Source organism: Pagrus pagrus (assembly GCF_965226575.1).
Source record: "Pagrus pagrus genome assembly, chromosome: 16".
Classification (NCBI taxonomy): domain Eukaryota; kingdom Metazoa; phylum Chordata; class Actinopteri; order Spariformes; family Sparidae; genus Pagrus; species Pagrus pagrus.
This window is the reverse complement of record NC_140200.1, coordinates 1,938,213-1,962,150: the sequence shown is the minus strand read 5'-3', so window position 1 is coordinate 1,962,150 and position 23,938 is coordinate 1,938,213. Positions and strand designations below refer to the sequence as shown.

At 44.6% G+C, this 23,938-nt stretch overlaps 1 protein-coding gene across 1 annotated transcript; it reads left to right on the top strand.

Moving 5' to 3' along the window:
- Window positions 1–11,692: 11,692 nt before the first annotated feature.
- stmn4 (stathmin-like 4) lies at window positions 11,693–22,879 on the top strand. Its single transcript, XM_084376667.1, has 6 exons — window positions 11,693–11,802; window positions 17,702–17,764; window positions 18,015–18,110; window positions 18,290–18,495; window positions 19,856–20,047; window positions 21,383–22,879. Exons 2-6 carry the CDS (start codon window positions 17,752–17,754, stop codon window positions 21,440–21,442), a joined length of 567 nt encoding a protein of 188 aa, XP_084232793.1. The 5' UTR covers window positions 11,693–11,802; window positions 17,702–17,751; the 3' UTR covers window positions 21,443–22,879.
- The last annotated feature ends 1,059 nt before the right edge of the window (window positions 22,880–23,938 follow it).

Genomic DNA, 23,938 nt, shown 5'->3' with positions numbered 1-23,938 from the left:
TTGCATATGCATTTTCTGTCGGCCTCTACCAAACGGCAGATGAGCTTCCAAAGTCAATACTTGTTTGTAGGTCAGAGCTTTTGTGTTGGCAAAGGAAAACTAAGAAATATGAACTTCTTCTAAGAAAACACTGATGCAACGCGCGAGGAATGCAGCGGATCATCAGATCTCTGAGTGCCCCTTTAAAGCGGTGATAAATGTGAAGCACTTCTTCAAGGTGTAAGGTGATCAAAGGCGTGGCAGAGGTCTGGCCTTGGTTTACGAGCGTGTGGTGGTCAGCTGACGGGCCCCCGGGATCAGAGGAGGGGGATTCACTTTTCCACAAGAACACATCTGTGTTTGGCCGCCGTGAATGGGCTGAACTAATCGCAGCGCGGTGTGTTCAGATGCCCAGTTCCTCTGTGAAATAACCGCTCATGATCCTCAGCACGCTTCTGTTATCAGTGACACGGCTAATTGTTTTTACCGTCTCCATAAAATATCATTACTGTCCAGAAGAAACCTTTTCTTTCAAAGGACGCTAACAACTGTAGGTAGGCTTGGCTCGGCCACACGTGACAATATGAAGCCATAAAGCACGCGTTTGTCGACTGTTCAGCGTCGGTGCTGCGTGTGTGTTTTTCTCACAGAGGCCAAATTCAGTAGATTTATCGCCGAGCGGCAGAAAATCAGGTTGGCCAGACTTCAGCATCATGAAAGAAAAGTCTGATACATGTATGTTTCTGTAGCTCGACGCTGTAGTTTAGCCAGCAGCGACAGAAGTGTGATGGATTCAAACCACATGTCAAATCCGAAATGAAATATTTCGCCCTGTGTAAGAAAAGCAGCGCGAGTGGATTTTGGCAGATAAATTGAGGTATGGATTTTATTTCTTTTTACAGAATTGGTTAATTGATGGAAATGTAATTATATGCAGAATAAAGTCCAGACCCCGACTGACGGACGGAGCGGAGGAATGTCTGAGGTTGAAGTTTACTCGGCTGGCAGATAATTGAAAAGGAGCCCAGACGCTGGAAACGTTTATACCGTTATTGTAGATCCAAAATTCCCAGCATTCACTTCTGGACCACTGAGAACACAATATGTTTTAGAGCAGACATGATGAGTATAAAGAGCAGAAACAGACACAGAGGGAAACTGTCTGGTTTCTTTTGTTCTCCTCTCTTCTCGTGCTGGTTTTACATTAATACTCAACATTTAGTTTTTAACTTAACTAAATCAGCAGAGTATTAAACTGTCTGTTTCTGTTCTCTGCTGTTCACTACAAGCAAAAGCTCAAACAGTCTCTGATTTAATGCTACAAGTGTGTGGTGTGTCATCACTCAGCAGCCGGAGTCTGAGCTACTCTGCTGTCTTTCTTAAACCTACATGTGTTTTTATTGACCACCTGGGGGCGGTGCAACAATGTATTGTTGTATTTTAATGGACATAACAGGGACGTGATACAGCAGACTGGGTGAGTTTGTGGTTCACTGCAGGAGTCTCTCAGTGTGCGCTCATGCTACACACAACAGATCAATCCCAGTAAGAAAACGAGTTCAGGCTAATGCTAATAATACGATGATCAGTCAAGTTAAACACAGAAGTGACTAATATTAAATGTAAACTGCAGTGAAAATGCCTCATTAGCAAACTGTTGCTTATTACACATCCGGTGGACACAGAGCCAGCAGCATTAGTCCAGTCTGTCTTTAAGCCCAGTAATTACTTTGTTTCTGACTCCACTACGTTCACAAGCTAGTCGCTAACTTTGTCTGCCGTCCAAACAAAACAGCTTTCTGCTGCTGCTGCTGCTGGAAATAACACTGATGATGGCTGAAACCAAATCACTGAGCAGAAAGAAGCTTCACATCTCCGTCGAGCAGGTGAAAACTCTCTGTGGGTTCATCACTGCACACCTCATGTTCGTGTAGCTGTTGCATATATGGATTCATGCAGCTGTAACACATCTTATAACAGTGAGTCCTCACACAAGATACCCGCTGACTTTTTTATAGTGAGCCCAAATCCCCGAATGTCTCCTCAGTTGACTGTTAATGTTTAGAGACTCCTCCGAGGCCACAGCTGAGGTCCAGCAGCAGCGTTCCCTCACAGCCTCGAGGCGAGGGGTGAACAGTAGCTGTAAACGGAGGGTAAATTTAGTTAAATGAGCCTCGACGGCAGCTCCCCTGAACACATGCTCGCTCTCAGGGAGAAAAGACCTGGTGCATCCCCTGGAGAAAATGTTAAACCTATTTGCCAGAAGGGTCAAAGGTCAACCCTGCGTGACCCCGACTCTTTGTTTGTTCAGCGGGTCACCACCTGGATCTGTTTCTAATTGTGGACGCTGACTTGAAATATGCCTTTGTTACAGTCGGGGGAAGTCGGAGTCGTTTATTAAACAGGTGGGAGGGAAACAAGTTGACAGGCCGGTTTGGTGTGTTTGTGTGTGTGTGTGTGTGTGTGTGTGTGTGTGTGTGTGTGTGTGTGTGTGTGTGTGTGTGTGTGGAGGATTTAATATCACTTACATCACCTCTGTTTCTCTTTCTGTCTCTGAGTGTCTGTGTCTCTTGCTCTGTCCGTGAGCCATTATGCCTTTCATTCTCCGTCTTTTTTGTCTTTCCTTCTGTCTTTTTGTCTTCCTGTCTCTCCCCCTGCTGCTCGGAGGTCACTCTTCCTGTTGAGTTGTCTTTTGGTTTTGAAGAGCGGAGAACAAAGATGAGTGTTGGGGAGGCGTCCGTCTGTGAGCCTTTCACCGCTCTGCTCGCTTTGCACCTTTTAAAAACACATCACAAACCTCTGGCGACACACTGAAGGAGGCTCGTTCACCTCCTGACTGATTAGCCTCATTGATTAGCCTACAATACATGTGTAGTTATCGCAAAACAAACAGACAAAAAACACTAAAATAACAGTTAGTTAGGGGATGACTATTAAATAGTGTGTTAATTTATTGGATTAAAGCTGCACAAGTCAGGATTATTGTACCAACAATGGATGAAGCTGCTGTAAATAATGTGTCACGGGTCACAAAACTACTTCATTATCATCCGACTGTGAAGTTTCTCTCAGCTACAGAAGGTTTTAGTGTCTTTCAGCTCATTGTTTTTGTTTTTATGGCCCATCTTAATTGTTTTGGTTCTGCATGGTGTCCAGCGTGCAGCTCCTTCTTTTTTAGTTTAAAGCTGCGATTAACACACTGTCTACTAAACAGCACTAAACAGCTGACAAACACATTTAGCAACTAGCTTGTGAACATAGCATTACATTGTGTCAGCATCACTATTCGATGGCATCGTCCGTCAGCCCCGGTACAAGGTGCTGAGCTGTGCATGGCGCCAAAATCATTCGACATCATGTACAACATTACCCAGATGTTCAGCACGCACACTCAAGACTTCCACCTGTCAAGCTAGCTAACTTCCAGTTTAGTCCCCGGCTAACTCGCATTAGGATAAACGTCGTCATCACAGCGCTTCCAGACGTCCCAGTGGATCAAAGTCTAAATGTGAAACAAGTTACTTCAGGGGGGGTTTACAGCCACATCTTCCACAATGTAGGCTCATAGAAAAAAGTCATTTTGGGCCCTTTTCATTAAGTTACGTTGTGATTGCACAGTTTTGGTCATTATGTCAAATTGTCTTCAAAGCCTGTCGCTCTTTCTGGGGTCTTAGGTCACAGCTTTGTTTTTGTTAAACACACCTGTCAGTGTTGACAGGTGGGAGCCAGTGAGACGTCGTGAGCTGCTGACGGCTCTTGAACCTGCAGAGGAGACGGACAGGCTCTTCAATGGCAGGTGAAAGAAGGCAGCTGGAGACGTAATGTGGTTTGAGAGTTAATCCTAAAAAGGTCCAGTCTGCAGGATTCAGCCACTTCCACTGAAGAGAGGGCCTTCTGCATGCAGAGGAGGGGTGTTCAGTTGGTTACAATCAGCCACTTCACCACTCTAAATCCTACAGACCAGACCTTTAACACTGTTGCGTGACTTTGAGTTTTATATATATTTTTTACTTGTTTGGACTCGAGCTTATCCAAAAATCCTATCCATGTGTTTCTCTTTCAAAATAAAAAGAAATGCTTCGCCTGCGGGAACATTAATACTCTGAGGAGAAGACATCACGTGGCTCTGGATATAAATAGATTCGGTCAGGTCTCCTCCTCTGGCAGTGAAGAGCATGATATGTTGATGTATGTGTGAGTACATCAGAGAGCCTGGATCCATGTGGTATCCATATGGATGTGATGATGGTGCAATGCAAGGTAAGTGGGTCAGCGCTCCAGCGGGCCCAGGACTACTTTAAATTGAAAACATGTCTGCAAAGCACGAGGCCCCTCGATGTTTTCATGTGGAGACAACTTGTGGGCACACCGGAGTGGAAAAGCACTTAGTTTGATTTAATTTAACAAGTCAAGTTTGGATTTGATTGGCAAGTCGATGCCTCAATTAGTTTTACATTTCCTTTCAGGTTCATCCGAAGCACTCGGAGGGGGCTGAATATTTAAGATAATTAGGGCCCGAGGACGAATCTCGTGCGAGGCCCTATTGAATTTGCTCGGATTATTAGTTAGGGCCCAAGCAGGGAACCTGCAAGGACCCTATTGTTTTTGGAGTGATTATGATTATTTTTAGGCCAAAATGATCGTATTTTTCACTGCCTGAACCCCAAAACTCACCAAACTTGAAATATATGTCACACCTGGCGAAAAATTTTATCATCTGTTGTCATAATTTCCACCACTAGGTGGCGCTATAATCAAGAAAAGTGCGTTTAACTACACTGGCTGCACGAGATACACCTTTTGTTTTTACATTTTCCATCTTTAAATATTTTTTATTAATTTTTATTAATTTTTATATGTAAATATTAGCATGTTAGCTCAATAGCTTCCAGGTCATGTGATCAATTGACTCAAAATCGGTGTGGGATCATGTAACTACACTGGCTGCATGAGAAACACCTCTTGTTTTTACATTTTACATCTCTAAATATTTTTTATATGTAAATATTAGCATGTTAGCTCATATTTACATTATTTTTATTTATTATTCTTGTATCTGTAAGGATTGTTATTATTATTCTTTTTATTCCCCAGATCACAGGTTTGGCAGCTTTATCATCCCCAAAACTCACCAAACTTGGAACATACGTCACATGTGGTGAAAAAACTCCTTTAACCAACAGATAGATGTTGTTAGGTCATCATGATCATGTGGGACATTTTGTTTTGTCGATGGCTATAAAAGTCTTCCCACTAACACATCCCTGCACCACCGAGCGTCAACAGTCAGACTTTCACAGAGCAGCTTCTTCCTGTCGAGGGTCACATTCCTTGTTTAAATGTCCAGTATCATCATTAATGACACCAGTGGTGGGAAATCATCATCACATCAGGAAACACGTTCCTGCAGTCGATGCCGTCACTGCGGTGGGGAAGTTCAGAGCATGATGAAGTCAGCTGTGGCGAGTGGAAGATGGAGTCATCCATTTTTACAGGCAGCAGAGGGTGACAGAGCGCCGCAGCCATTATACAGTGATACATGTTCAGAAACACTGGACACAGAACGAGCTCAGGCAGCAGCAGTGTTACTTTACACAATTAACTCAAGAGGGAAAGAAAATGTGTTCTTCTGATATTTAAACTCATCTGTATGCATTGACAAAAAAAACAAAAGTGGAATAAAAACTATTTAACTGACTGACTCTGCAAAGAGACTTGTTGTTGCACACACTTTTAAAAAGATAATTCATTTATTCACCTAACAAATGATCACCCCAGTGATGGGATGTGATGTGATTGATTATTAGTGCACCCACTGATGGACAGTTACACATTCAGTCACTGTGACATCAGCACGTCTCTCCTTCCTCTCCACGTGACAGATACTAATTTGCGGATGCAGCGGTGGCATCAGTCAGGCTCCGCTGAGAGCTGCAGGTAGATGTTTCTTATGCTCCATGAAACAACACAAAGTGAACATTACTGTCGTTCTCCACTTCACAACAAGCGGTCTGAAGACACGGCAGGTCTCAACGTTCACGGAAAAACATTAAATCAACATCGTCTTTGAGGAATGCGTCGTCCTCCTTGACCCACGCATCACGTCCATCACACAGGAGACTCATAACTGTCGTACTGACCCATCACCCTCTGACCCCTGCTGCACACACACACACACACACACACACACACACACACACACACACACACACACACACACACACACACACACACACACACACACACACACACACACACACACACACACACACACACACAGGAAAATATACCTGGAGCACCTCAGTGTTGACCTCCACTGCCCCCGGCACCAGAAGGATTTTGGAGAGCGACGGGTAGACAAATGAAATCTGATATATTCAAACCGTGCAGGATGTCATCATCAAAGGTCCGATCGGTGTGAGTCTTCTGTGTGCAGCGCTCCACCTACAGTAGCACGACTGTGACGGGCCTGAAGATGGCACCAACACTAGAAACTGAGAGCAGGAAAAGAGAAACGCTGCCGTTTCCTCCTGTCAGACATCAGCCGGTGTGGCATGGTTTCCCCACAGAGCTCGCAGGGTTCCCATGTTCAGTCCTCTTGTTTAATCGCTGCCCACATGACAGGTACTGTCTTTGTTCACACGTCCTCACAGCGTCTTCAGAGTTTTTTATAAATAACCTCGGCTGCAGGGACGGTGTAATCAGATACTAATTAGAGCAGCTCATGCTCGACCACAATAAAAGGTTGTCTGGCTCTGATTCATGTCGCTTTGTTTCTTGGAAAAAGTCTTAAAGGTTGATGGTGAGACTGGCCTGGCTTTTACAGTAGACCAATAAAAGTGTTTATAGGGTGTGTGTGTTCTGTGCTGCCGGGTCGTGTTTGGACCTTGAAGGAGAACCCTTCTGATATCTCTCTTGCATGACGGAGGCTTCAGGTACATCCTGTCACGGTCCAACACTTCTCCAGTTCTGTCTTCTTGTGCTGCTCAGCAGCCTGATCTTCCCTCCACACCTGTGTTTGATCTGATTAATTACCTGACCCTGCACACCTGCACCGCATCTCCCTCATTAGTCGTTCCCTCCTGCCAGTGTTTTCCAGCCGCTTCCCTGTTTCTGGTGTTTCTCCGCCTCGCTCCATCAGCTCCTCTTATCCTGTGTTCCTGTGTCTTTCCCCGGTCCTCTTGTGCTCCCTGTGTTCATCTTAGATTCATGGTTTGTTCTTGTGTTACTGTTGTCTGGATTCCCTTCATGTGCCAGCCTTTGTGTTCCCCGTCTGTTTGCTTATCTTCTTTTAGGATTTTGGATTCTTTGGACTAAAATGCAGACTAATGCGTCTGCATTTGCGTCCTGTTAGTCAGTTATAACTTATACACTCTATCGTGTTTTATCTCCCGCGGGGGATCCAAGAGAGCAATGAAACCCACGATGACGTCACCTACGTGTTTGTGGACGACTGTTTGAAGCCTCAAGTTTGGCATTACAGCCATCGCCATCTTGTTTTTTTAGAGCCAGAAATGACAATATTTAGACAGGAGGGTGGAGCTGGGAGTCGTAGGTACTTGTCAATCACAAGGGAGCCACGCCCCCAAAGCATATCCTTTATCATCTCTTTTACTCTGAATGGGACCATCATTTACTAATACAACATCATATTGTGTTGAAGGAGACTAAAAACTAGCGATTGAGACCCTAAACTCATTAGGAAACTGTTTACTGAGGTAGTAAATCAAGTGAGAAGTGGGGTCATTTTCTCATAAGCTTACATAAAATTCTGACTTCTATTTGCAACCAGTGGAGTCGGCAGGCGTGGGGAGTAAAGTTACAGAAAAAGGACATAATTAGTAGTCGCCCCCTGCTGGCTGTAAGAAAGAATGCAGCCATCAGTGTTTTAAATAGTCAATGGTCTGAATCACTAAACCTAGTTTAGGCTGCTTCAAGCCATCATTTGATGATAATAAAAAGTGCTGATGTTGTGTGTTAAGTGTGCGACAGTGAGTTACAGGACACATCGACGGTTCAGATGATGTGAAATCTTACAAGCTACAAAATGGCTGCACGCGTCTGGATATCTTGATATAATTAGTTATAACTGCAACAGCCTCCACTTCCACACCTCCCCTCCAAGTACAAAGTGGTAAAATATACATTTACATCAAATTTTAAAAATGCTTCAGACTCTGCACGTACACACTCATGTGAACACACACGTTTCCTGTCTTTCACTGATTTCTCTCTCGCTGTACTTTTCAGTTCCTCGTTCCCATGGTAACAGACTGTTGCGGACAGGCTGTCCTTTGACGAGAGTAACATGAAGAAGAAGAAGAAGAAGAAGAAGAAGTCTGCACAGTAAAAAGGAGGTCAAGACAACTTTACATTACTTCAATGGAAAATAAATCTGTTGTGGGAGCCGTTGTGTTTTTGTGGATCAGGATCAAACTGTTAACTCTACGTGGGCTCTGCCATGGTTGCGTTCGATGTAGCATTAATGCAGGCTACATCATGCAGGGTGTGTGTTCCTGCTTTGTTTCCCCCTCGATACCAGTGCGAAGCCTCGCTGTCAATATCAATGCTGGTAAAAGCCCTTCAACTTCGATTAGATCACTCTGCAGAGTATTTTACCTCTAATCTAATTGTCCTGCAGTGACACCTGCACACACACACACACACACACATGTACACACTGAGCATGAGCATGTCCACTCTAATTCAGAAAACACATTCTCACACACACACACACACACACACACACACTTTGAGGAGAGTGAGTAAGCCCAGTGAGAAGGTATGATCTCATCCTGAGACACTGAGCGATGATGTCAGCCTCCAGATCAGGACTGCCGCTAAGCTACTGTAACTGTTTATGTTTTAACAGGCCACGAGGGCTCGCAGTGCAGGAGTGTGTGTGTGTGTGTGTGTGTGTGTACTTCATGTACAGACCCAAATGCAAAAGCACCCAGGAGGCAGGCAGGTTAGAGAAACAAAAGGTGAGCTTTATTAACAAAATATGAAATAATCTAAAAAACAAGAAGTGCAAAACACCAAAATAACAAAGTAGGACTCAGTAAAAACACGAGGGACAGAAACCAGGAACAAACCACAGAGAGGCTGAGGTGACGGACGAAGACATGAGGGAGCACACAGACTCAACACACACCAGGTGCTGATTACAGACAACACACAGGTGGACACAGAAACAAAGGGCGGGAAGGTCAAACAAAGGGAGGAACTGAAAAACACACAGGACACATGAGGGTAAAACTTTTCAAAATAAAACAGGAAACCACAGAAGAACAAACACTTCACAGCTTTAAGGATCTTTTAATTGAGGATGTGAGTGATTCTGTTGTAAATCAAAATAAAATTTAAAAAAAGATATCTGGACTTATAAATGGATTAAAAGGAAGATAATCTAACCGGGCCATCTGCTAATCTGCATCTGTTTCCTTGTTTTTATTCATATCTGTGTTTGGAAGTCTATTTCTTTCCTCGGTGTTGTGGCTCTGCAGAGATTTGAGATGCTTCCCCTCCAGATGGAGGGACGAGGCTCGTCTGTTTCTCTCCCTCGTCCCAACGCTCGGCTACTTTCATGTTCTGTAAAACGTGTGATTCCTCGTCCTCCGTCCCCAGAGCGCTCGTTTTCTACTCATCCAAGCTGCTCCCAAGGGTGTTCCCAGTAAGCTCCCTCTGTTTCCTCTGCTCTGGTCCTCCCTCTTATCTTCCTCTCCCAGCATCACTGAAATAATCTGTTTGATCTTATTTCCTCCTCCTCCTCCTCCTCCTCCTCCTCCTCCTCCTCCTCCTCCACCTCCTCCTCCTCCTCCACCTCCCCCTCCTCCTCTCACTCTTCCTCTCTCCCTAGTGATCTCATTTCCAGGATGTGTGTGATGTCTAATGTCACCCATGTGCTTACTGTCAGTGGTGGCTGGTGAAGAGAGGAGAGGAGAGGAGAGGAGAGGAGAGGAGGAGGGGAGAGGAGAGGAGAGGAGAGGAGAGGAGAGGAGAGGAGGACACACCCTAATGTGACCTCATGCGTCTCCTCCGGTCTTGTGAACAGCGCGGTGACATCATGTTGGTTGTGTGAGCTGAATACGAGATCAAAGGGCGGCGACAACACATACGTCACCGTCCTCACCGTCTGTCCTCCGTCCTCCAGCCCTCTGTATGTCTTTACCTGCCGTTTCATCATTTTACATTATTTTGATGTAATTTATTGAGGAAAAAGGATTGTAATGATTTATTTATGAGCAGTGGCGTGTCAGTGTTACTGCCAACAGTAATGAAAAGTATTACTAAAAACTCTGAACAGGGTGCTGACTTCAACTTCTGCAAAAACTTTGTGAGCAACAGCAGGACGGTGCAAAGAAGAGTCAGGGCTGAACATGAAAAAGGCCACCTCTGCATGTTGGATCACACACGGGACGATCCGGCTGCAGAATAAATCATATCCCAGTTAAAAATGTCTGACCGTCTGTTTTTTTTTACCACATTAAAATACTTAAAATGACACAAGACGTCTCCGACTTCACTGTAAAGTCCACTCTCAGTGTTTGTGAGCTCAAGTTTCCACCTCACACTGGTGTCGGCTGAATATTGGAGCAGGTTTGACATCAGAACCGTTTGTAATGTCAGCAATCATGCTCATAGGCCCGCCTCTTAAAATCAGATTAAACATTAATGCTAATATTGCATTATTAAGTCCAGTATTGTCTCTCTTTTAGCTCCCTGCTCACAGCTGAAAGCTTCACTTTATTACACCAGCTAGTCTCAACCTGGACCTATCTGCTGTCTGGCGCTGTGCGCTGTGCGGTGGGTTTCTGGAGTGTTGGTGGCTGATGAGAGCTGTGAGAGTGAAATGAACGAGTATAGTTGTGCACCAGAGAACCAAAACAATGAGCTAAAAAGCAGTAAAACAGTCTGCAGAGCTCAGTGGACCTGCAGAGTCTGGTGAAGTTATTATGTGATCAATTGTTAACATGAAAGTATTGATTATTGCTGCTTTTCAAACACTCAACATTCAAAATCAGATCATAAACTGAAAACTATGACTCATACTGTGATGTTACAGTCAACATGTGAACCTGAGCTGTACGTTTGATGGTAATAATAATCTGTAGTGATAAATATGAACAGCTGAGGGTTGTAAACGTACAAGTTGTCCTCACAGTCGGAACAAATATCCATACGACGAGCTGCATGTGCTTCACACTGCAAAAGGTTTTCCACTTGTTCTCATATTTACACTTAAGATCTAAATTATTTAGTGTCTTGCGTGCTTCCTGGCTGGGTCCCCCGCTGAGATGCACACACACACACACACACACACACACACACACACACACACACACGCACACACACACACACACACACACACACACACACACACACACACACACGCACACACACACACACACACACATAGACTACCTACCTTCACTCATTTCTCACTCTACTTCACTCAAATCTCCCCTCACGGTTAATATGCATACAAACTCTCTCTCACACACACACACACACACACACACACACACACACACACTCCTGCACCATACACGATAAAGCAGAGATTTTTACCACCCACCCTGCGGTACGACACAAAGAGCTGACAGCCCTCCCCCCCATCCTTCCTCTCGCCTCTCATTGGCTGGGAGGCCTGGATGCTGGCAGTGTCTCAGACCAATAAGACGTCTCCAAGGTGATGTCATGGAGGCAGCGTTGATGCTGTTGCTGATGCTGTTGCCCGGCGCCTGTATCCGTGCAGCCAGACGGGGGTAACTGTAGTCACCGGTCCACCATCAGCAGCAGAGAAGACAGGGACAGAGGGGGGTGAGTCTGCTTCATGGAAACACACATCTGCACTGCACTGGTGCCACTGTGGCCTCTCATGGTGAAGTTTTGTTGCAGGAATGAAAGCTGCCTGTGTGTCTGTGTTTTGCAGTGGTGGGGTGTAGCGGGGCGAGGGTGAGGTTAGCGATGATGCAGTGGTTCCTGCTGACAGGAGGGGGGAGAGAACTCGCTGTACCCTCAAACTGTATGGTGTGTAACCTGTGTCATTCATTATTCATCCTCCATATGTGCACATGCAGCTTTGTGTCTGCTATTTGGGAGGAGAGCGAGGGAGAGTGGAGGTGCAGGAGGAAAATAAGGGGGTTTGAATGTGCTTATGTGGGGAGAAGGTGTGTGTTCGTGTTAGGGTGTGGAGGAAAGAAGACAGAGACGTATGACACAAGGTTTTTTTTTATATGTGACAAATAGTTTAGAAAAGTTCCCATCGAGCTCGTGTTTTTGTGTCTCGTCTTATGTGTTAATTTCACCTTTAGCTGCATCATGTTTCAGGTGGTACTGATGCCTTTTTAATGCTGATAGTAGACAAGAAAGAAGAGAAAACAACAAGCTCTGTGAGAACCTGTCAAACCAACCGCCTGAGTCAAAATGCCTCATAAAAATGTCAGATGACGAAGGGTGTTGATGGGTGGTGATGGGTGTTGATGGGTGTTGATGGGTGGTTTGGGCCGAATTTAACAAATGTTGATGTTCTCTGGAGAGAATAACTAACGAGAAGCAGTTTGTGAAGTTGTGGTGTGTTCACCTGCTCCTCCAGAATATTCTGAGAAATAACCAGAAGAAGTAAAATATCACAGAATTTAAATTAAGGATGAATGTAAATGTAATATTCATAATGTTCTGTTTATTATTCATGCATGAATATGAAAATGTATAAAAGTAGCACATCAATCACTGAGCTAATGGTAACAGTAACATCTTGACGTCCTGGCAGCTCCGAAGGTTGAAAAATGAAAATGAGACATTTAATGTCAGGAAACTTGTTATCTGTTTCGGCAAAACCGCTGCTGGCTCTGCAGAAGGTGAAGAGTGAGTGTCTTCAAAGACCTGAGTATCATCAAAACACAGGTTATTTAAAAACATGACGAGATATTTAAGATGTTTTATCTTGTCTGTGTCGTCTTACAGGGTTATGTGCTGGTCAAACTAACTATAACATGTTAATACGTGAGCTATAGAGATGCACATTCTGTTGCCTCTGAACAGAACCAGGCTAGCTCTTTCCACCCGTTTCCAGTCTTGATGCTAAGCTAAGCTAACTGCTAGATGTAGCTAAATATTTAGCCTAAAGACATAAGAGTGGTGTCAGTCTTGTCATCAAACTGTGGGTGAGAAAGTGAATATTTCCCAAAACGTTCAACTTTTCCTTTAAGATTAGATGTTTAAAGTAACAAAATAGACATGAGTACGCACGATAATAATAATAAAGATCAGGCTTCTGTGTGCAGTGGGAATGTGCTCACTCTGCATTCACACCCGGGTCAGTTGACTCTGGTGTAGACCCGGGTTTTTATCACCTCGGCTCGACTTTGATCTAAACGTAAGACCCTCTATTAAGGAGGTTTTATTACTGGACACAGTGTTGGAGGTGGACGTTCATTCCTGAAAGCTGCTCAGGTGAAAATACCTGGACCGCCAGCGAGCCGGCTAACTTCCGGTTTAGCGCCCGGCTAGCTTGAATGGGGATAAAACAATTTAATCGTGCGGCTCTTCTACACTTTCCAAATGTTATTGGTCCAAATGGCTCAAATTCTGACGGTGAAACGAGTCATGTCTCTGGGGTTGTGATGCTCAAAATAATTTATCCACCGTTTGACAGACGCTTCTTTCACAAATGGTCTGTTGTTGTTTTCTCTTCTGTTGACGTACAGTGTGACGCTTCAGATAAAAATCACAGATGGAAGTGAGAATTGGGTCAATAGACAATTTTTGCGGGTGTACTCGAGTTTAAAAAACCTGTGTAGACCCGCTAGTTTATGCAGAAAAGCTGCATAAGACAAATCATTTGCTTTGGTTTTTATTATTTTAATATGCAGACCCGAGCTATTACTTCCTGTTCTGTTAACCATCATAAACTTTAATAACGTTTTGTATTAGCCCAATTTTTTTAGAGACCATAAAGGAGAAATATTACCTTCAGCAGACGCAGAGGACGGTGATCTCACGGGACAAAATTACCATGAATATCATAAAATAGTATAATGAAAAGCATCACTATGATTTGACTGTCAGCAAATTTCCCATCGGCGTGACCCAAATGTTCCCCCTGAGTACCAAGACCGGTCCAGGCTCCTCTCTGCCTCTCTCTCTGCAGTGACACACACCAAACGGAGAGCTCTCACTCCTGCAGGAAGCCGGCATTGATCTGCAACCTGGGTGGTTTCATCAAATGAGAAGCAGCTGTGTGTGTGTGTGTGTGTGTGTGTGCAGTCCAACAGTGCAGCAAAGTACATCTCCTGCCTGATTGGTATGTGTGCACACAACTGTGTATTTGAAGGTATCTGTACATGTATGTTGCATGTGTGTTTATATGCGTGACCTTGTGTGTGTGCGTCCCACTAGGAACGCTGTCAGGTGAGCGTGTGATCTGCACTGTAACGAGACGTCTCTCCTTGTCTGTGTCGTACGCCGTCTCATTAGTACACTTGTCTTACTCCCCTGGAGCTCATTAGTCTTCAGGATGGATGGATAGACGCACATAGTGCACTAAGCATTGCCTACAATATTAAGAATCCTGCGTCGGTAGCTAGCTAGCAAGCCTAATTAGCTTAACATGGGTTGTGGAAGGTAGGCCTAGTTCATACTACATACTTAAATTTTCAAAAAACACCTTATTTTTCTCATATGGTGCATCGCCGCAGCACTCCTTTTCACTTGAACGCTCAGTTTTAGCTACAAAGTGAGACATTTCGTCTCTGTTCAATCTTTGGTGAGAGTTGCACATGCGTTACTTAACGGGCAGGATGTAGCCAATCAGAGGCAGAGTAGGGCGGGTCATGCCGAGCAAGGTAGTGTGATCTAAAATAACGCCGCTACAGCAGCAGTGACTGTTTGTCAGCTGACTATATTTTATAATAAATGTTTAAAAATATGTATTTATATAAACGTCTGTTACATAGTGACACACATACGTCACAGGAGTAAAGGCTCGACTCTGAACTTTTTCAGCTTTTTCACTGTGCAGACCTTTTACATGCACAAAAAAGCTTCATAACACAATAAAGGAAAGGCAGAAACCCCCAAAAGCAGAATATGACCTCTTTAAGATATGGTATTATATAACCCGCTTGCCTAGGTGTTTGGCCTAGCTTAGCATAAAGACTTGTGAAGCTGGGAGAAACAGCTAGCATGTCTCTCTGAGGTTCAGCAGAAGCAGAGTCGGTGTTTCTGGCACAACTTCATCTTCCTCCGAGGAGCCTGGAGAAGGGAAGGAAGTCCAGCAACACTTCACAGCTAAAGCTAAAGATAAAGCTTGCTGCCTCTTGAGTAGCTCTCAGGTAGCCTCAATTCAGCTACTTATAAAATCATATACTAACGAACGCTGAGCTGTTTTTTTCAGTAGGGTTGTGCTTTTGGACGAGAGTCAGGAGATGATGAACTGAAAGACCAGGAGCAGGGAAACAGGAAACAGCTAGCAAGCTACAGGGTTCAATCACTGCTAATACCTCTAAAAGATGCTAATTAGGCTGCAGCGTTGGGGAGCAGCAACACTACAAGCTTATACAAACGCATTTACTGTTTAAACCTAAAAGAAAAGTAAATATTGTCTCTCATGTTCTGTGAATGTGGAATAATAAACAAACACTTCATTAAAAAGTGTTTATTCTTTGCATGTAGCGCACGCTACCTTTGAAATCCTGTGATGAACATACATTATTCATCAGCGTATATTCCTGTGTGAACGCTGTGCGAGCTGCTCGGATGAACATCTATGTAGAAACCTGTTTCAGCAGATGAAAGAGGAGGCAGATGAGAGCAGCTGATCACAGGTGAGTGATGAAAGGAGGCACCAGCGTGTCTCAGCCTGTAGTAGAAATGTGTGTTATGAAGTTCAAGCCTTCATTTACTCTCTGATATTATTACTTATTACTGTTTTCTTCAACAGCCAGTTGGTGCAGGTGAGAGTGTTTATGAACTTAATGAGTGCGTTCAGGTGTGAAGAGGTCGGTGAGCTCTGCAGGCTGCTGCTGGACTCACATGACAACATCCTCACATTATCTGAACTCGTGTGTTCAAGTCTTTTTGTTCATGTAATTATGAGCAATAGCGTCGATAGTTCAGTTTATTTTCTATCAACTTGATCAAGCTGAGGATGTGTTTGCTTCAGTGGTGCAAGTCTTAGTCATTGAACTGAATCAGAGGTTGAGGGTGAAACTAAATAAACACGTGTATTTATGTCAGTAGCTCGTTTGCTCCATTTAAAGCTTCAGTGTACTGAGCATGAGAGAGACTGATCTTTATCTATTCAGTGTTAATGAGACCATCTGACAGACAGACAGACAGTGATAGCAGGTGGTCGGAGGTCTGGTGAGACACTTTGCTTCTCTGCGGCCTCTCTTATTGAATCAGTCGGTTTGAGTTCATTCAAAATATCATAGAATAATTATTGATTTCCATTCTCTGCTCAGCCTCGTGCTATCAATGAGTAGTATCACTGTGTCAGTGTCACAGAGACAGATCTGCTCTGATCACATTGTGCTTCACTGTTTAAAGGTTTGAAGAACGTCTTCAGCAGGTGGTGGTTATTTATACCTTCCTCTTCCTTTGTTGCATCTTCTCAAACATTTACAGCTGTAACACAGTAACACAGTAACACAGTAACACACAGTAACACAGTAACAGTGTTACACACAGTAACGCAGTAACACTGTTACACAGAGTAACAGTGTATCACAGAGGGCTGGGAGGAGAGAACAACGATCAAACCTTAAAGCTCCCCTCCGCTCAAAACTTGATTTGTTCATTATAACTTCAGTGTTTGAGTCTCAGTGTGCAGAGTTTGACACTGAAGGTTTGTTTTCACGTTCAGCGACTGAAAGAGGAAAGTTTTAAGGTTAAGGCGGGTCCATGGCCCAGAATGCATTTTGCACAATTGTGAAAAAACAGACTTAGTCTCAGTTTGTTTCAGTCCATCTATTTTTTATGCACATTTTCAATTTGTATTTGAAGAAAAACAGAGTGGAAACAACAGTAACTCAGTAATTCTTCAAGAATAACAGAAACAGACTTAAGGAATAAATCATGACTGTGACCTGAATGTCCACTGAAGCTTCCCCTCCAACGACGAGCAGTAGCAATTACATTTGGTGGGCGCCCAAAGATGTCGAGCGGCCCCAACACATGAAACATTTCTGGGGGCGCCCCTGGTGGTGAGACCACAAACTGTAACTGATAAAAACATTAAATCTGTGAGGAGAGATGAGGAGACAGAAGAGTGGACATGGCATCCTTCCACTGAAGGAGCTTCAGAGCACTTGTGTGTCCACTGTGTTTGCTGAAGTCTCCTATTAAAGGAGCGACGGGACATTTTCGTCCACATGTGAACAAGACGATGGCGTCTGATGACGACCTCGGGTCAAGTGTTACATGTTAGTACGTCTTGTTTCGTATTCGCTCTCTTGCTGAGGCCTCTGGTTTGGTTCTCAGCCTGTCGAGGGAGTGAAGCTGACAAACTCCTCTGGCCCGGCCGATATTTATTTTCTCATGCGGAGCTGTTCTCTCATTGGCTGAATTAAACCTCAGTGGGAGGTGCTTACACGAGTGCTCTGCAGTCTCGTTCGTTCCCTCCTCACAAACTGCTCGTCACAGTCGTTATACGACCTTTAAAGCCGCTTCATTCAGTCCTTCCTCTCTGTCTTGCATGTGTCTCTCTCCCCGACAGACTGAGAAGGATCTTCAGCATCCCTGAAGAGTTACGCACACGGTGACAACATGACTCTGGCAGGTAAATGCAGCCACAGCACAAAGTCCAACCTCCTCCCTGTTACTGTACACACTGCGTACGAGTCTAACGAGCATTTTCTCAGCCACATATCTGTGCATAGACATCATGAAGGTTATAATAACATAATGGGAGTGGTTAGGCACTGCCACTGGAGCAGGAGAGTAACATCAGCAGTCCTTGAATGCCTATTCATCATTTATTTTGAGTCAACACAATGTGTGTGTGTGTGTGTGTGTGTGTGTGTCCTCAGCCTACAAAGAGAAGGTCAAAGAGCTCCCCCTGGTGTCTCTGTTCTGTGCCTGCCTGAACCCACAGACTGCAGAAAAACCTACGTACAAGGCAGAAGGTAAAAATAAACCAGTCACACACACACACACCAACGATACAGGGAGAGTATACAGTGTTATAGCCACTGTGCATTCAACTGACTGAGACATGTAGACTGTAGACTGTATGGAAACCACAAACCACACCATGCACCAGAAGTCACATGCTGATGGTAACGTGTACGATCCCACACCACAGATGCGGTGGACCTCGGCTGGTGCGTCATCAAAGACGTGGAGGTGATCGAGCTGAACAAGCGGGCATCCGGCCAGGCCTTCGAGGTCATCCTCAAGCCTCCGTCCTTCGACGGCGTGCCAGACCTGAACACCTCCATGCCGCAGCGCCGCGACCCGTCTCTGGAGGAGATCCAGAAGAAGCTGGAGGCCGCAGAGGAGAGGCGGAAGGTGAGGGGAGGAGCTTCCACAACGAGAAACCCGATTGGACAGAGCCTAACCTGTAAACCTAACCCATAACCCTAACCCGAGCTATTTGTAGCGCATTGGAGCATTGTCAAACATCTGACAGGACTCTTTGTGAGCAGCCTGATTTATCAACTCTGGGGAGAAAAGGGTGGAAACGCATGAAAGGAAGGAGTTGATGGAAAGGAAGGGAGGAAACCCGAGCAGAGGGAGGCGGGAGGATGAAAAGAGGGGACATGAGAGTACAAGGACAATCACACAAGGACACTCACAATGGCTCATATTCATCAAGCAGAGAGTGTGGTGGAGAGAGAGGGGGAGGAAAGGTGAGAGGCGAGCTGGCACGGAGGAAATGTGTCCTGCAACAGGACGTTCAGCGGACGTCTGCAACGTCACGCTTCCATCAGCGGCCGTTCGTTTATTGAGCCGCTGGAATAATAATAATGTCTCTTCCTGCTAAAGTCAAAACTTCATGTAGTTGTTTCAGATCAGTTTCCTGTTTCTTCCTGCTTTTGTTGGTTTGAAGTGGGCGGGGCTTAGTTTGATATAAGAGAGGTCGTGCACCAATCAGGATTTAGCAGCATTTTGAATCAGATCAGCGACCCGACACAGGCACAGTGAGATAGCGCACATCTATGATCTGACATCACGAAGTGTTAAACTGTGAGAGTTGTCTGTAAATAAGCAGCCTTTAATAACGTCTTATATTTTTATATTCATGTATCTTTTGCATCTCAGATCTTAGTGTGAAAACTTTGGTTAGTCGGTCGTTTCTAGTCTCTTATCAGCGTATTATTGTAAATTGCGACGACGATACGATATCTGCAGATATCACAAAGATACGACTTTGATTCGGTTCGATACAGCTTCCTGCGATCGATCAGAGACGACATCATCAGCCCGTTTAACACAATCGGTTACATTTACATCAACTCCGATTTCTCTGACATCCAAAATATTTCCACACTGCCGACTTATTCCCCAGTGGGGAGTAAAAAATAGTCCTCATAGTCTTTTTCTCCGTCTTTTTCTTGGCCACTTGCCATTTTCATCATACGAATGACACACGCCAAAGAGACGAGTAAACAAAAACACAACGTCACACACACACAGTGTCTCCAGGGCCGGTGTCAGAGAGACTGAACATCTGAACCCATCTGAACATGACCCTCTGTTAATGCTGCCTGTCAGGTGTTCAGGTCCAGGTGGTCCAGTGCATATCCTGCCCCTTGTCTTGCCTCAAAGACCTCCCTGGTCGTGGCTGATATCCTCGTTCTCATCTGCAGTTAAACGGAGGTGAATATTTCCTGTTGATTTACCGTCAGTGCTCTCTGTCCCCCTCCAGTGCCAGGAGGCTGAGCTGCTGAAGCACCTGGCGGAGAAGAGGGAGCACGAGCGCGAGGTGATCCAGAAGGCCTTCGAGGAGAACAACAACTTCATCAAGCACGCCAAGGAGAAGCTCAAGCAGAAGATGGAGGCCAACAAGGAGAACAGGGAGGCCCTGCTGGCCGCCATGCTGGAGAGGCTGCAGGAGAAGGTACGGTCCAGTCTCTAACCCTCGCAGAGAGCTTGTACGAGGCGTATTGAACTATTGACGTTATTGAAAGAATAGTTTGACATTTTGAGAAATATCCAAAATAAATGGGGACAACAAAACTTTTAGTCTGGTGTCACGGTTTCAGTGCGCTGACAAGTTATAACACTTTAAAACTGCTACAAAGACGTGCAGCTCGAGAGATGAGTGCACGCCAGGCGCTCTGCAGGTAAACAGTGGTTTTGCTGGTGATGTGATGTAGCACTTTTGTGAAAGTGTGCCTCCAGGTGTGTGACAGAAGCACCAGCACATTGTCTCAGCAGCAGAGACACTCAGGATTACTGAAGTTACATTAGTGAGTCATAAAGTGTCCAGATGAGACCGACTGTCTCTCACGTCCCTGAGCTGAGAGGATACAACCTGAAACTAGAGAAGGCTCGTCAGGAATTAACTTGGCATTACACTGCACACACAGTTGTGTTGTTATGTTGTATAAACTACTTCGACATAAGTCCTCGGTGTTATTCATAGTAGAGGAGCCAACTGTCAGACTGTGACAAGTTAGCGACCAGCTACGAGCGAGGCAGGAGTGTAAAACCAGAGGCCTCTCAACTAAATCTGGAAAGAGCCACAAAACTAGAAAAAGTAACGTGCACGATCACGTGAATCACTGACTTCACCGACAGAGTAACAACAGGTAAAGCAGCAGCTGTGGATCAAATGATTGGTTGTTTAACACAGGGACGCTCCCTGCGCCTGCAGCTTGTAGTAGTGTTAATAACTGAAACTCACACAGAGAAGCATCGCGACATGACCTACATTTCTGTCCCCGATCCAATGTTGAACCCAAGTCGTCGCCATTGGTTTTCATATTGGTACGCTAGCAGCAAGCTAATGTAGCCCAGCACACAGAGCCCGGCTACCATCATCTCCAAGCTCACAGATTAATACATTATGTCGTTGTTTTGTCCATCACCAACACATACAAAGTTTCAGGCATGCCAGATTTGAACGGCAGCTTGTTGTTTATCAGATCTGAATTTCTGCTCTTCCTTTAGTCAGCAACGTTTTTATTGAGTCCAAATGTTCGAGTGTTTTCTTGAGTGCAAGTGAGGCGAGCCTCGTAATAAACTGGGCTTCTATTTTAACACTTGATCAGCGATCATGAATAATATATGAGGAGGAAAAGAGTTGTTAGCTCTCGATCATTCCCCCGTTCACATCTTTACGAGCTGCTGCTGAGCCGCTGCCTCGTCCTGCCAGCATCTCCCCTCCCTCATCAATGCTAATGTATTCATGAATGCTAATGAGTCTGGTGCTGCTGTGTGTGTCTTGCAGGACAAACATGCAGAGGAAGTGAGGAAGAACAAGGAGCTGAAGGAGGAAGCCTGCCGGTAGATGAGCAGAGAAGAAGGAGCGAGTCTGGGAGTTTTCTGAGTCGGTAACACAAAAAAAAACAAAAAATGAAATGAAAACAGTGCAGAAAAAAAGAACTCAAAAGCAACTCGAACAAAAGGGGAAAGACCAGTTTTCATATTTGATGTACGCTGTAGCGGTTCTGACAAAGCTGTACAAAGTTTAGCAACTCTTGATGTTGAAATTCAAAAAGGATCTTTTTTTCTAAGGGAACGTGGGCGGGGGGGCGGCTACAAAACACACTATTACAAATGTCAAAAGAGAAAGTGGCTGTTTGTCGAATGAAAGGAGGCGAACGTTTAAATCGTAGCTCTCTCGTGTCTTCAGTCAGAGAAGCAGGAGTTTATTCCCTGCGTGACGTTTCAGCAGCGTCACCTGAGCTGTTCACAGAAACTGTCACTGATTGAAGCCAATTTGGCAGCAGAACAACCAATCACACTGTTTCTGTCCAACAGACTGTGACTGTAGAGGAGGGAGCTGCGATCTGAAGTCTCACCTTGTTAAAAAATAAATAATAACAATAATAATAATAATAAGTGCGATGTGCTTGAAAAAAACTGGACACAGATGTAGTTTAGGAGTCAGTCACAACCAGGACAAGTGAGAGTGAGTCCCAGTCTTCTCCAGTCTTTGATTTACAGGATATTTCCCAGTCGATACACATAAACAGAACACAACACACGAGCTGCTGCTGGACTCAAAGTAAAGTTGATTTCCCTGGGTCCGCCGCTCTCATGCTAATTCTTCACTGCACCGGTTTGTGGGGGGATTGTTGGGTTCACCGGGGACGTCTGCGTCTGCTAAACTCTGGTTCATGAATATAAAAATGAGGCTTTTGTTTCCTTACAGTGCTCTCCGGGAGAAAAAAGAAAGACGCTCTGCTGTTTTCTGCCACTTTCAGGCTCTTTGTGAAACTTTAGCTGTAGTGTAGTCGTAGAACAGTGACATGCATTCGAGTCTCTTTAGATTTAGAGCACTGACTGCACTCTTATTTCATTAAGCACAACTCAAAAGCACATATGCATACATGCAGGGCAGTGAGTATATACAGCATTAACAATAATAACATCACAACTGGTAGCAAACGATAGAAGTAGTTCAGAATTTGGACACGTTTGGGTTTGAAGCGATGAGTTTTGGAGGTGAGCAGTCGACGTCTCCCTTTGCTTTGGCATGTGTCGCTGTGCTCTGATTGTCAGTTTATTATTGAAACTAAAAGAGTCAAACAGATGAGATCTGCTCGAGTTGTTGAGTCATACTGACTTGATTGGGATGTCTAAAACATTTGCACTGTACCGGGGGAGTCGTGAAACTTTGGGGTTTGTACTTGCTGTAACTGTGTGTCGCTGTGTGTCTTCGAGGCTGGATTGATTGTATCTATTTGGCATGGTCAGTAAAAACAGCTTGACTGAAATCACACTTGTGCTCTCGTTCTCGTCATTGATCATTTGTCGACTGTTAACTTTCCTTCAGCTTCTTTAATCAGCGTGAGCGTTTACATCCACCTCCGTGCTCACAACACTGTCGCACACCTGACTCCACCGTTACACCTCAACCTGTCCCCCTGCAAACAACAGCAGGTAGGAACCAATATTCTCTCCAAGCAAGAGGACGTGAAACGTAACTTAAATAGTAATTAAAGTGCCATATATGAAAGCCTTAGTAATTATGTCTTCAACCTAAAGTACAAAATAATGCAGTGTGAATAACTCCTTCTTAAATAGTGTAATTCACCACAGTGTACTTAAATAACAATAAGATAATATCCTGTGTACAGTCACTGCTGTTATACAAGTGGTAAAAGGCTTTTTTGCCCTCAGTCTGGCCTCTCAGGTTACATACTGCACAGGCTGAAATACAAACCTGCAGTGACAGCTCGGCCTGTTTGGTTCTGTACTAAAGACACACTAGAACTGAACATCAGTCCAGATGAAGACAGTGAAGCACAGTTAGATGATCTGTGCACAGTGGAGCCCTCTACAGGAGATGTTAGTCTTTGTCAGTCACAAAACATCACAATGAGGCCACACATGCCATAAATATCTATAAACGGGGGAATCAGAGCCGCTGCAGCTGCTCAGAGCCGGTCAGCTCTGCAGGAGAGAGTCCGGTACGGATCCAGAACTTCTGGTCTGATCCGGAGACGTTTACCGACCGGAGGAGAGCTCAGAGATTACTTTTTAACTTCTGGGATTAAAAAGAGGGTTTATCTTCACTCCTGTTCATCGACCTGACTGCAGGTGACCTCCGTTATCTGGTGTTAATGTTCTGTGATGTTCAGCTAATAGTGAGTTCTGGATTAACTGGGTTGACCTGAGTTTAAACAGTGAACTGTAATCTGGCTGTTTGGGGCAGATAAAGGACGCGTGAGTAACACAACTAACACAAATGAAACACAAATCCTGCAGTCAGACTCACTTTACTGGTGATATAAATACACATTTAACCAACCAGCACTGCAGATACAAATATAGCTGA

Coding starts and splice junctions, on each gene's coding strand:
- stmn4 (XM_084376667.1), top strand. Junction 18,111..18,289: donor ACCTACGTACAAGGCAGAAG/GTAAAAATAAAC, acceptor CCCACACCACAG/ATGCGGTGGACCTCGGCTGG. Junction 18,496..19,855: donor CCGCAGAGGAGAGGCGGAAG/GTGAGGGGAGGA, acceptor GTCCCCCTCCAG/TGCCAGGAGGCTGAGCTGCT.